This window comes from Sapajus apella, unplaced genomic scaffold (assembly GCF_009761245.1).
Source record: "Sapajus apella isolate SASKATOON/1434 unplaced genomic scaffold, GSC_monkey_1.0 scaffold166, whole genome shotgun sequence".
Taxonomy (NCBI): domain Eukaryota; kingdom Metazoa; phylum Chordata; class Mammalia; order Primates; family Cebidae; genus Sapajus; species Sapajus apella.
Genome location: NW_022437106.1, coordinates 1,698,431 through 1,712,263, shown reverse-complemented (window position 1 = coordinate 1,712,263; position 13,833 = coordinate 1,698,431). Strand labels below are relative to the sequence as shown.

The following is a 13,833-nucleotide window of genomic DNA, read 5'->3' as shown; positions in this document are numbered from 1 at the left end:
TTGTCTGACTTCTAACTTCAATGATACTGCTATATGATGTAATATAGTAATCAGGTAAAATTCAGATTTTAGGAGCTTATAAACTTTAGTATAATACTTACTAATGATGATGATCAAATATATTGAGAGACTGAATTAAAGTCCTCTTAGAATGTTACCCCTATGGAGGAGAATTGGCTTGATGAATATTTAGACTTCATTAATGATAAATTATTGTTTTTAATAATTCAGCAGCTATACACCATAAAATGCAGAAAATGGTAGATCAGGGAGGCCAAAGGATTGTACAATTCATAGAAAAGACATAAGAAAGTGTAATTGGATAAATCAGCTGTCTGTTTAAATCAGTAACAACCCTTCAATAGTCACTGTAAATGTTTGGATTCTGTGTATGCATTTTTTTAGAGACAGGGTTTTGCTCTGTCACTCAGGCTGGGATGCAGTAGTGTGATAATACTTCGCTGTAACCTGAAACTCTTGGGCTCAAGTGATCCTTCTGCCTCAGCCTCCACAGTAGCTAGGACTACAAGCATATGCCACAATGCCTGGCTAATTAAAAACATTTTTTTGTAGAGATGAGGTCTTGCTATGTTGCCCAGGCTGGTCTCCAGCTCCTTGCTGCCTCATGTGATCCTCCCACCTTGGCCTCCTACTAAAGTGCTGAGATTACAGGGGTGAGCCACTATGCCCTTCTGGTCTATGTATTTTGATTATCTATAAGATATTATAAAGTAACTCTTATCAACTCAGGATTATTGTTTTATCAAAAAATAGAATTAATATTGGTTATGGGGTAGAGTGAACTGTTCTGCTAATTCCAGGCCTAAAATCAGCCAGGACTATTTTGCTGAAGTTCCTTCCTTGGTCAAGGCATGGCAGGAAACATAGTGATTGAAAATGTTAAGAGGAAGCTGGGCGGGGTGGTTCATGCCTGTGATCTTAGTATTTTGGGAGGCTGAGGATGAAAGATCTTATGAGGCCAGGAGTTCAACACCAGACTGGGCAATACAGTGAGACTCTATCTCTACAAAAACCTAAAAAATTAGCCAGGCATGGTTGTATGTGCCTGTAATCCAAGCTACTCAGGAAGCTGAGGCAAGAGGATCCCCTAAGTCCAGGACTTCAAGGCTGCAGCAAGCTATGATCTCACCAGGCACTCCAACCTGAGCAATAAGAGTGAGACCCTCTCAAAAAGAAAAAAAAAAGGATTAGGAAGGCAATAAGCACATAAAAAGATGCCCAACACCACTAATCATCAGGGAAATGAAAATCCAAACCAAGGTAAGATATGACTTCACACCCATTAGGATTGGTTGTTACCATAAAAACAGAACAAGTGTTGGTGTAGAGTGGAGAAATTAGAACACGTGGTGCACTGCTAGTGGGAACATGAAATGGTGTAGCCACTATGGGAAACAGTATGGCGGTCTTCAAAATATTAAACATTGAATTACAGTTTGATCTGGTAACTCCAGTTGTGTGAATATACCAAATAGAATTAAAAGACACTTGAACAGAAGATATTTGTACATTTATGCTCACAGCAACATTATTCACAATAATAAAAAAGAGACAGAAACCAAATGTTTATCAATAGATGAATGGACAAATAAAATATGGCATACGCATATAATGAAATATTATTCAGTCTTTAAAAAGAATGAGGCTGGGCACTACGGCTCATACCTGTAATCCCAGCATTTTGGGAGGTTGATGTGGGCGGATTGCTTGAGCTCAGGAGTTTGAGCCTGGACAACATTGAGAGACTCTGTCTCTACAAAAAATTTAAAAAATTAGCAGGCATGGTGGCATGTGCCTGTGGTCTCAGCTACTTGGGAGGCTAAGGTGGAAGGATCACTTGAACCCAGGAGGTCGAGACTACAGTGAGCTATGATCATGCTACTGCACTCTAGACTGGGTAACAGAGCAAGACTCTGTCACAAAAGAGAAAAAAAAAAAAGAATGAAATTCTAATGGATGAACCTTAAAAACATTATGCTTAGTGAAATAAGCCAGTCACAAAAAGCCAATGTTGTATGATTCCACACCAAATAGGTAGATTTATAGAGAAAGTAGAGGTTACTGGGGGCTGCAGAAGGGGAGAATGGGAGGGTATTATTTATGTGTATAGCTTCGATTTGGAATGATGGAAAAGTGGTGATGGCTGCACAAGAATGTGAATATACTTAATGTCACTGAATTTCATACTTAAAAATGGTTAAAATAGCTTCTTTTATGTTATGCATAGTTCACCACAGTTAAAAAATATTTAAATTAAGTCAATGGCCAACACTTTGGAGAGAATAAATGAAATACGGAGTTTTGGGGTAGTCTGTATCAGTTTGCCGGTGAGATTTATGGTTTACACTTGGTCTCTGTGAGACCTCTTGGTGGCTTTACCATTACATAGCAGGAATATGACTATGTGATCAAAAAAACAAAAATCCCTAGCTGAGATTCCATTTTGGGGTCTCTGATCCTGAGGTATTCTGTGTATGTGCTATGGTCTGAATTGTGTTTCCCCCAGAATTAATGTGTTTAAGCTCCAATCTCTATGTCTTTAGGAGGTAATTAAGGTTAAATTAGGCAATTAAGGGTGGGGCTCTAATCTAATGGGACTATGGACTTATAAGAAGGCCCTCTTTCCCTGTCATGTAAGGACACAGCAAGAGAGTGACTTTCTTGTAAGCCGGGAGAGCCCTCACCAGAAACGGACCATGATGGCACCCTAATCTCAGACTTCCATACTGCAAAATTATGAGACAATAAATTTCTCTTGCTTAAGCCATGAAGATTGTTTTGTTATGGTAGCCTGAGCAGAGTATGACAACACTGTGATTCCTAATCTGTAAGAGAAAGATACATTCTACCTGGCCCTTGCCTAAGGAAGACCATAGAAGCCAGCACCTATCTTCTCTGCGCTCCTTGCTTTGAAACAGCCATTGGCTGTGCTATATATCCTTACTTCTGTACTGTGGTTATTTTGTACCCTTTTCCTATAATAAACTGCAGATCTGTAAGCACTGTCACTTTGGGTCCTGAGTCTTTCTTAGAAACCAAACTGTTTAAATGACACTATTAGTGTAACTATAAAGAAAGGAAACAGAATTAATTTCTGTTGTTCCAAGGAGAGAGAAGATTGATGGGTAAGCTGGGCATGGTAGTTCACACCTGTAATCCCAGCACTTTGGGAGGCTGAGATGGGTGGATCACCTCAGGTCAGGAGTTCAAGATCAGCCTGACCAACAAGGATAAAACCCATCTCTACTAAAAATACAAAATTAGCCAGGCATGGTGGCACATGCCTGTAATCCCAGCTACTCGGGAGGCTGAGGCATGAGAATCACTTGAACCCAGGAGGTGGAGGTTGCCGTGAGCTGAGATCATGCCATTGCATTCCAGCCTGGGCAACAAGAACAAAACTCTATCTCAAAACAACAACAAGAACAGCAACAACAAAGATGGATGAGTAAAAGAACAATCTTAACAGAAGGCACATTTACTTTGCCTTACAAGGTATTAAGCAAGTCTCTAGGTATGTTCATTACACACTGCAGCAGAAGCTAGATGCCCATCTGCCTGTGAGAAGACTGCACTGGGTATACGGCCCCAAGGTGCTTACTGAATCTTAAGAGTTTATAATTTTTCCAATCTGGAAAAAATCATTTTCAATAGGAATCATACCTGTGATGTCAGCTTCCCAGCAATCTGCATTCGTTCAATTTCTGCAGGAGATTTGATCAGCCGGAGGCGCTGTACCAGCTGTTGAACACCCCGAACCTTGTTCTTGCTCCTGGCTTTGGCCTCAGTCAGGGGCTGCATGTAGTCAGAGTGAAGCTGTGGATGTGAGGGCCTCATCCAGTCATACCAAACCATGTTCGTCTCAGCTTAGAATGAGAAGCCAAAAAATAAATTTAAAACAAAACTACCAACAAGAAGAAATCTCAACCGTCATAACGACTGGAACAAGAGTCAAAAGTATAAAACCTGTAATGTGGAACTCTAAAGTGTTGAGAGTAAAACTCTCTCAGGACTGCAGCAATGAAGGTTTGATTATAAATCACTAGGAAGGTAATTTCCTGGAAGCTGCAAGATATTCTAATACCGAATATACAGCTTTTCTGCCCCTAAACTTCAGTGTTCTTTATAAAGGATGACAGATGGGACTAAAGCTTTATTCAAGCTTTGATTTCATTATTTATTGTTTTTTTGTGAGACAGAGTCTCCCTCTGTTGCCCAGGCTGTAGTGCAGTGGCACGATCTTGGCTCACTGCAACCTCCGCCTCCTGGGTTCAAGTGATTCATCTGCCTCAGCCTCCCAAGTACCTGGGACTACAAGTGCACGCTACCACGCCCGGCTGATTTTTGTATTTTTAATACAGACAGGGGTTTTACCATGTTGGCCAGGGTGGTCTCGAACTCCTGACCTTGTGATCCAGTCGCCTCAGCCTCCCAAAATGCTGGGATAATATGCGTTGAGCCACTGCACCCAGCCTTCATTATTTATTGTTAAAAAACAATTAAAACAACTGTTCTTCACCATCACTTATTGAGCTGAGGCACTTGCTGAATAATTGTACACAAAAGGACAGAAAAACATACTCAGATCATGACTTTATGGGTAAAGTGTCCCATCCTTTCACATAATGATCTCAGTACTGGGGAAAGGTTTCTCCTCCCATTCTGGAGCAATTATTCATTGCTATGTAAACACTACAGTTGGCCAGGTATAGTGGCTCACGCCTGTAATCCAAGCACTTGGGAGGCCAAGGTGGGTGGATCATCTGAGGTCGGGAGTTCAAGACCAGCCTGACAAACATGGTAAAATCCAGTCTTAAAAAAAAAAAAAATGAAAAATATTTAAAAAAGAAAAAAAAAACCAAAACACTACAGTTGATATTTCCGGACTTCTCCCTTTACAACTGCTACACATTCTCTTTGTAAACAATCACAGCTCACTTTTCAACTTTAGACACCTAAGGAAATGGTCTATATTTGCCTAAGATGTACAATATAAAGGCTCATTATGAAAATGATTTGCACTTAACAGCAGATAGATCTACATTTGTACTTTTTCTTTCTAACAGTAGGCTAGGAACAGTATTCCCAACAATCCAAGTGAGAAGGTCTGTACGTTTTATATGACTAAAAGGTACTTTGGGGAAACTAGAGGGGAAAAAAGTCCAGAAAACTTTGATTGGATATGCACTAGTGATCCTATGTCCTGTATATTTTCATTTTTAAAATAAAAATGGTTTTGAATGTGTATTACATGGGAAACACTTATCCTACTTATAATAGACGAAAATTTAATTGTCATATATATATTTTTTTTTTTGAGACAGAGTCTCACTTTGTTGACCAGGCTGGAGTGCAGTGGAATGATCTCAGCCCACTGTAACCTCCACCTCCCTGGTTCAGGCAATTCCCCTGCCTCAGCTTCCCAATTAGCTGGATTACTGGTGTACGCCACCATGCCCAGCCATTTTTTTTGTATTTTTAGTAAAGACGGGGGTTTCGCCATGTTAGTCAGACTGTTCTCAAACTCCTGACCTCAGGCAATCTGCCCACCTTGACCTCCCAAAGTGCTGGGATTACAGGCGTGAGCCACTGTACTTGGCCAATTGTTATAATTTAAGTAAAACAACCTCTACTACCTGTTCACAGTGTATGAAATCATAGCTCACTTTTTCAAAGGTTTTTTAGCCTTTAAAAAATATGATTTCGGCTAATATTAAGAATGGTGACTGAAAAGTACTTTTGAGAAATTTATTTTACATGAGATTGTAACTATACTGAGTTAATGAAATTTAGACAGTAGAATATGACAACTATCAATGCAAGAAATAAAAAAGCTACAAAGAAAATGATTCTATGCCTCAATTTACGTGGATTTTGAAGACACAAGAAAGTTCAATGAATTGAACAGGCTAGTTATCTATAAAATAGAAAATATTTCTATAAAGTAATAAAATGAATTTAATCAAACATATTAGAACTGACAAATTGAAATGAGTATTTTTTCTTTCTTTTTTTTTTTTTTTGAGACAGTCTCACTCTGTCACCAAGCTGGAGTGCAGTGGTACAATCTCAGCTCACTGCAACCTCTGCCTCTGGGGTTCAAGTGATTCTCATGCCTCAGCCTCCTGAGTAGCTGAGACTATAGGTGTGTGCCACCATGCCCAGCTAATTTTTGTATTTTTAGTAGAGACAGGGTTTCACCATGTTGGCCAGGATGGTCTCGATCTCCTGACTCGTGATCCACCAGCCTTGGCCTCCCAAAGTGCTAGGATTACAGGCGTGAGCCACGGCTCCTGACCTCAAATGAGTCTTTTCTTCCAAAAGAGTCTTTATAGGAAACAGTCTAATATATTTCATGATTGTGAGAAACATTTTTGGAATTCTCTTTTAGAAGCTAACTTCAGAAATGATTTATGAGCCATATAAGAAAAACCAAACAAAAACTTTACAGTTATATATTATCTTGCCCTAAAATCAGTATTTCTAAACTTGATCATCTATCTCCTAAGATACTTCAAAAAATAAAACGCTTCCCAGAGCTAAAGTTTTATAAGAATTACTAAAGATAGTATAAACTAAATATATAGTGGCCGGGCGCGGTGGCTCAAGCCTGTAATCCCAGCACTTTGGGAGGCCGAGGCGGGTGGATCACGAGGTCAAGAGATCGAGACCATCCTGGTCAACATGGTGAAACCCCGTCTCTACTAAAAATACAAAAAATTAGCTGGGCATGGTGGTGCGTGCCTGTAATCCCAGCTACTCAGGAGGCTGAGGCAGGGGAATTGCCTGAACCCAGGAGGCGGAGGTTGCGGTGAGCCGAGATCGTGCCATTGCACTCCAGCCTGGGTAACGAGCGCGAAACTCCGTCTCAAAAAAAAAAAAAAAAAAAAAAAAAAAAAAAAAATATTATATATATAAACTAGATATGTAAACTATATAATGTGGTGTAGTTTCTGAAAAAAATTCCCAGAAGAAAAATCTCAAAACATTCAGACTGATTAAAATTTCACCAGAGGAACTACAGAGAAAGTAATTTCTTTGAGGGACAAGAAGTCAACTGTGGCCAGGCACGGTGCAACACATCTGTAATCCTAGCATTTCGGGAGTCCAAGGTAGGACTCCCTTGAGACCAGAAGTTCAAAACTAGCCTAGGCAACAAAATGAAAGTCCGTCTCTACAAAAAATTTTTAAAAATTAGCCAGATGTGGTGGTGTGCCCAGGTGGTCCCTATATTTTGGAGGCTGAGGCAGGAAGACTGTGCTTTGGGGTTTGAGGTTGCAGTGAGCCATCACTGTGCCACTATACTCCAACCTGGGGGACAGAGTGAGACTCTGCCTCAAAAGAAAAAAAAAAAAAAAAAAAAAAAAGAACTCAACTGTTTATGAACCACATAAGGATCTTGTTAAAATGCAGATTCTGATTTAGTAGCTATAAGGTAGAGACCTGAGATTTTACTGCCTATTACATATTACACATTTTTAATTTTAATATGGATTGCCAGGCGATTCTGATGCTGTGATGATCATTCTTGGAGAACAGTACCTCCTTTTGAGGATTTGGCAAGAGCACTAAGATAAGAAGTAGTAGTCAAATATCAAGAAGCTGGTCAGCAATCTTGAAGAAATGGTGGTGCTACGATAATGAAATTAAGGACTTCTCTAAACAGGCAAGACCCAATCTGGTTTGTAATGTGACTTCTGCTCCCATTTGTTACCTTTCATTTTTGGTAAAAGATGTTGAAATTCTTCTAGAGAATAGGCTTCATCCACTCCAGTTAGAGCTATTGCTCCATCAGTGCCAGATCGTGGGCCATCCCAAAGTTCTCGACTGGGATCTCGCCGAGGCACAAAAAGTATGGCTTTGTGTGATGGTAATTGTTTGCCAGGGAGGCTTTGAAGGACGAGAATACTATCAGGCTCTTGGAATCCACACAGGTACAGGAAATTGTTGTCTTGGTGGAAAGTATAGGGAATATCGTTGCTCATGTAGTATGTAGGGTTGGAGAGCACAACCACTGTCTGGTCTGTCCCACTCTGTCCTTGTGTTTCCTTCTGGATCAGAGACATTAGTTTATGTCTGCGAAGTGCATATTCCACCTGAGATAGTCCTGGAGTTACCTCCCCTAGAAATGAAAAATAAAAGTGGTGCTTTACATTTCTGCAGTGCCAAAGTACTTAAGGTAGTTTTTTTTTTTTTGAAATGCAGTCTTGCTCTGTAGCCCAGGCTGGAGTGCAGTGGTGCAATCTTGGCTCACTGCAACCTCCGCCTCCTGAGTCTCAGTTCAAGCAATTCTCCTACCTCAGCCTCCCAAGAGGTAGAGGTAGAAGAGACGGGGTTTTTAGTAGAGACAGGATTTCACCATGTTGGCCAGTCTGGTCTTGAACTCCTGACCTCGTGATTCGCCCACCTTGGCCTCCCAAAGTGCTGGCATTACAGGCATGAGGCACCATGCCTGGCCCTTAAGGTAGTTTAATATTAGATGGAGATACTAAAGTCCAACTGTTCAATTTGTACCAAATTTCCTTATAGCACATGGGGAATTAAGGAGATAACCCAGGTTTCAAATTTCTATTCCATTGCAAAAGTTTGGAAGAAATGATAGTTGAATGTGGTTCTACCTGAAAACTGGAATCATGGACCCCTTAGGTTGCTTCCAGGTCTTTGGTGCACTCTTTTACTCACTCAGTTATATTCATTGTGTGTATGTGTGTGTGTGTATATATATACGTGGGTGTGTGCGTGCATGTGCATGCATGTATTTATTTATTTATTTTTGAGACAGAGTTTCCCTCTTGTTGCCCAGGCTGGAGTGCAGTGGCATGATCTTGGCTCACTGCAACCTCCACCTCCTGGACTCAAGCAATTCTCCCACCTCAGCCTCCCGAGTAGCTGAGGTGGCTCATGCCTGTAATCCCAGCACTTTGGGAGGCCAAGGCGGGTGATCACCTGAGGTTAGGAGTTCAAGGCCAGCATGGCCAACATGGTGAAACCTCACCTCTACTAAAAAAAAAATATATGAAAATTAGGTGTGGTGGTGCATGCTTGTAATCCCAGCTACTTGGGAGGCTGAGCCAGGAGAATCGCTTGAACCTGGGAGGTGGAGGTTGCAGTGAGCCAAGATCCTACCACTGCACTCCAGCCTAGGCAACAAAGTGAGACTCCATCTCGAAAAAATTAAATAAATAAAATAAAGTATATATTTCAAGAGCTTCTGATATAGTCACAGAATTGTGCAACTATCACCACAATGAATTTTAGAACATCGCAATTAAAAAAACTCCATGTCCATGAGCAGTCACTCCCCATTTTCTGACAATCCCCCTAGTCCTTGGCAATACCTAATCTATTATCTGTCTCTACGGATTTGCCTATGGCAGAGATTTCACATAATGAAACTATACAATACAGGACCTTTGCTGACTTGGCCAACTTTTTCTTAATCACTGCCCCAATTATTCTGCAATTAATTCCTTATTTATTACATAAGTAAAAAATCTATTCTTTCTTTATTATCTTGCTTACAATGTGTCTTCTAAAATTTCTTCTCCCGCCACACTAACTCCACTCCAAAATCTTGGCTTAATACATGTTTGTTTTCAGACTCTTCTTATTCAAAAAGTTTTCTTGATTAGCCTAAGTAATACTGATTTATCCCTTTGAATTTTTTTTTTTTTTTTTTTTTGAGACAGGGTCTCACTCTGTCACCTAGGTGGGAATACAGTGGCACCACCTCGGCTCACTGCAACCTCTGCCTCCTGAGCTCAAGGAATTTTCCCACCTCAGCCTCCTGAGTAGCTGGGATTACAGGCACGGACTACCACACCTGGGTAATTTTTTGTATTTTTAGAAGAGACAGGGTTTCACCATATTGGCTAGGCTGGTCTTGAACTCCTGAACTCAGATGATCTACCTGCCTTGGCCTCCCGAAGTGCTGGGATTACAGGTGTAAGCCACCGTGCCCAGTGCCCTTTGAATTTTAAAAAGGTAACTATTTCACTTCCTTCTATACAGACACCCTGTAGTTGTATATAAATGAAGACTGAATTCTTTAAATATTTTTCCCTCTTTCCTTCATTGTTTGGCTCCTTACTGCTATTCCCTCCTCCTACTCACATCGACACCTTGACCAGGTTTGTAATCTAGCATGTATCTTTTCTGAGTTTTCTCACCACTCACATGGTCATAATACATACACATACATGCATTTGGGGCTTTTTGGGTCATTACTATTTTACAAAATGGGATACTACACACTCTTTTCTGTATCTTCCTTTTCTTTTTTTTTCTTTTTTTTTTTTTTTTGGGACGGAGTCTCGCTCTTTTTACCCAGGCTGGAGTGCAATGGCGCGATCTCGGCTCACCGCAACCTCCGCCTCCTGGGTTCAGGCAATTCTCCTGCCTCAGCCTCCTGAGTAGCTGGGATTACAGGCACGCGCCACCATGCCCAGCTAATTTTTTGTATATTTTTTTTAGTAGAGACGGAGTTTCACCATGTTGACCTGGATGGTCTCGATCTCTTGACCTCGTGATCCACCCGCCTCGGCCTCCCAAAGTACTGGGATTACAGGCTTGAGCCACCGCGCCCGGCCTTGTATCTTCCTTTTCTAACATAACAATAGGTCATGGAATTCTCTCCCTTCAAGTCATCAATTCATTCTGCTTGATGCCTCCATGCCATTTCTTGGGGTGAATAAACCTTAACTTATTCAGTCATTTCTATACTGTAGGAATTCAAACAGTTTTCAGCTTTTTGCTGCTGTTATATCTTAGTACTTTTATGTCCTATGTACTGGTGCTTTAATTACTATGGGGATAGTCCCAGGAGAAAAACTGGTCAAAGATCTTTGAATTTCCTTAGTATTCATGTTCAGCACATGATTACCTTAGACGTATTATTTTTTCTTTGTCACCCAGGAGGAAGTACAGTGGCATGATCTTGGCTCACTGCAACTCTACCTCCCAGGTTCAAGTGATTCTTGTGCCTCAGCTACCCAAATAGCTGGGATTACAGGTGTATGCTACCAGGCCTGGCTAATTTTTGTATTTTTGTTTATTTATTGCTACTATTTTTATTTTTTTGAGAAGGAGTCTCGTTGTGTTAACCAGGGTGGAGTACAGTGGTGTGATCTCGGCTCACTGTAACCTCCAGCTTCCGGCTTCAAGCGATTCTCCTACCTTAGCCTCCTGAATAGCTAGAATTACAGGCGTGCACCACAAGGCCTGGAGAATTTTTTTATTTTTATTAGAGATGAGGTTTCACCATGTTGGCCAAGCTGGTTTCAAACTCCTGACCTCAAATGATCTGCCCACCTAGGCCTCCCAAAATGCTGGGACTACAGGCATGAACCACTGTGCCTGGCCTAATTTTTGTATTTTTAGTAGAGACGGGATTTCGCCATGGTGCCCAGGCTGGTCTAGAACTCTGGGCCTCAAACAATCTGCCTGCCGCAGCTTCCCAAAGTGTTGGGATTACAGGCGTAAGCCATGTCCCCTGGCCTAGGATCTAACTGTTTTACCTATGTATAGTTTATCTCACCAGCAAATTCTGTAATTTGTATTCCATTAATAAAATATTAATTTTTAACTTTTCAGACATCTACAATAGAAACAAATTTATGTTTTTGTTGATGAGTTGGCAAGAAATAAGAGAAAGAAATAAGTGAAGGCCTTATGAGCCAATGTGAAGCCACTGAAGCAACAAAATGGGGCCAAGAAGAACTCATATCACATTTTTTTCTTTCAAGATTGAGCTGGCTAAGAGTCCCCTAGGATTCTCTGGCAGAATACTGAACTTTATACTAGAGCTAACTATCTCCTTGATAATTATTCATGTTTAGTCTGCCACTGTTATTCAATATTGAAAATTTCCTAATTTACTCAAGTAGTAAATACTCTTACAAAAGCAGAGGCTGGTTATAATTGGTGAATTACGGACCTTTCCTTTATTTCATCTTTTTATTTTCTTCCTTTCCTGACCTTTGCTTTTAGTTATTTCACAGCTATAGTCCATAAAATAAAAAGGAATGCATTTTGGTACGCTGCCGAGGGCAGATCACCTCTGGTCAGGGGTTTGAGACCATTCTGGCAAACGTGGTGAAACCCTGTCTCTACTAAAAATACAAAAAATTAGCCAGGTGTGGTGGTGCATGCCTGTAGTCCCAGCAACTTGGGAGACTGAGGCAGGAGAATTGTTTGAACCCAGGAGGCAGAGGCTGCAGTGAACTGAGATGTCGCCACTACATTTCAGCCTGGGTGACAAGAGTGAAAATCCCTCTCCAAAAAAATAAATAAATAAATTAATTAATTAATTAATTAATTGCCCAAACACAGTGGCTCACGCCTAAAATCCCAGCACTTTGGGAGGCCAAGGCAGGTAGATCACTAGGTCAGGCGTTCAACACCAGCCTGGCCAAGATGGTGATGGCCAAGTAGCTGGGATTATAAGCATGTGTCACCATGCCTGGCTAATTTTTTGTATTTAGTAGAGACGGGGGTTTCACCATGTTGGTCAAGCTGGTCTTGAACTCCTGACCTCAGGTAATCCACCTGCCTCAGCCTCCCAAAGTGCTGGTATTACAGGTGTAAGCCACTGTACCAGGCAACAAAAAATGTATTCAAGGAAAAAGAAACCTTTTCATTTGAAGGAGGAAAAAAAAAAAAGACGTGATAAAGCAATGAACTTTAAACCCTAGGAGTAAACTTGGAAGGTGTTATGGCCTTTGATCACAGAACTAAACTATAGTCAATCTGGCCTGAATTTCTTCTGATAAAACTATATCTGAATAGACACTCTGGCAGCTTTGAAAATTATAAAGAATTAAGAAACAAAGTCAGCATTTTATCATGTGGAACCATTTAAGAATGGAAAGGCTCTTCTAACAAGTTTATTTAACCAATCAAAAGCCAAGATATTGGAAGCTGGACTCTGCAAGGTCTCACTATCAGTTCTGAGATTCTGCAGCCAAGAAGGAAAGCTCTTCCAGGACACTTAGGATTGTGCCTCTCAAGGGAAAAACAATAATGTTCTTCATAATTTACCTGCTATACAAAACTCCCAGAAAGGAAGGTATAACAAAGACTGAATATGGATGAAATGATACGGGTCTTTGCTACAATCAAGGTATGTATTTTAATTATTTCCTGAAACTAACTAGATTAGGATTTTAACATGGTCTGATTTTAAAAAGAAGTCTACTTAACATTAGATAGTTTTCACAGCATATAAGGAAGTAATTCATAAACTATTACTGTGCAGTTGGAGAATGCAGAGAAAGAAAAAGCTAGTGTTTCCTTTATAATGTAAAACAAACTTCTCAGAAAAAATGCAATGACCAAATAAAAAATACTCTAAATAGATTTGCATATATTAAGCAAAACTAAACAAACAGAAAGGTTACATACATACATATTACCATTCTGTATGATTCCACTTATATGAAGTCAAGAAAAGGCAAAACGGTCTATGATGACAGAAACCAGAAGAGTGGTTGCCTGTGAAAGTGGGGACTAACTGGAGGAGCACGGGGGAACTTTTCAGGACAATGGAAATGTTCTATATCTTGACTGAGCTGTAGGTTACATTTGTTAAAGCTCACTGAACTGCATATATGTATGAAATTCACTGCATATGAATTTAATCTTATTTTTAAAAAGTATACTACTCTCCAAACTTGAAATAACTTTTATACTAAGACTACTCTCAGTTGGATGTCTTATAAAATGCAACAATAAGATACTTTAAAAAATATTTCCAGGTAGTACTGTTTGGCTTAGGTATTATGCACTTTTCTGTGGTTGAAAGTGTGGACTCTG

At 40.2% G+C, this 13,833-nt stretch overlaps 1 protein-coding gene across 4 annotated transcripts in view; it reads right to left on the bottom strand.

Annotated features, from left to right (window-relative positions):
• XPNPEP3 (X-prolyl aminopeptidase 3) overlaps positions 1-13,833 on the bottom strand; it is a 61,094-nt gene that overhangs the window by 38,046 nt on the left and 9,215 nt on the right. For all 4 annotated transcript variants that reach the window (XM_032267144.1, XM_032267147.1, XM_032267145.1 and 1 more), the window contains 2 exons: positions 7,736-8,143; positions 3,685-3,887 (listed from right to left, as the gene is read on the bottom strand). In XM_032267144.1, the coding sequence (XP_032123035.1) occupies positions 3,685-3,887; positions 7,736-8,143 (611 nt within the window). The remainder of the gene's footprint in view (positions 1-3,684; positions 3,888-7,735; positions 8,144-13,833) is intronic.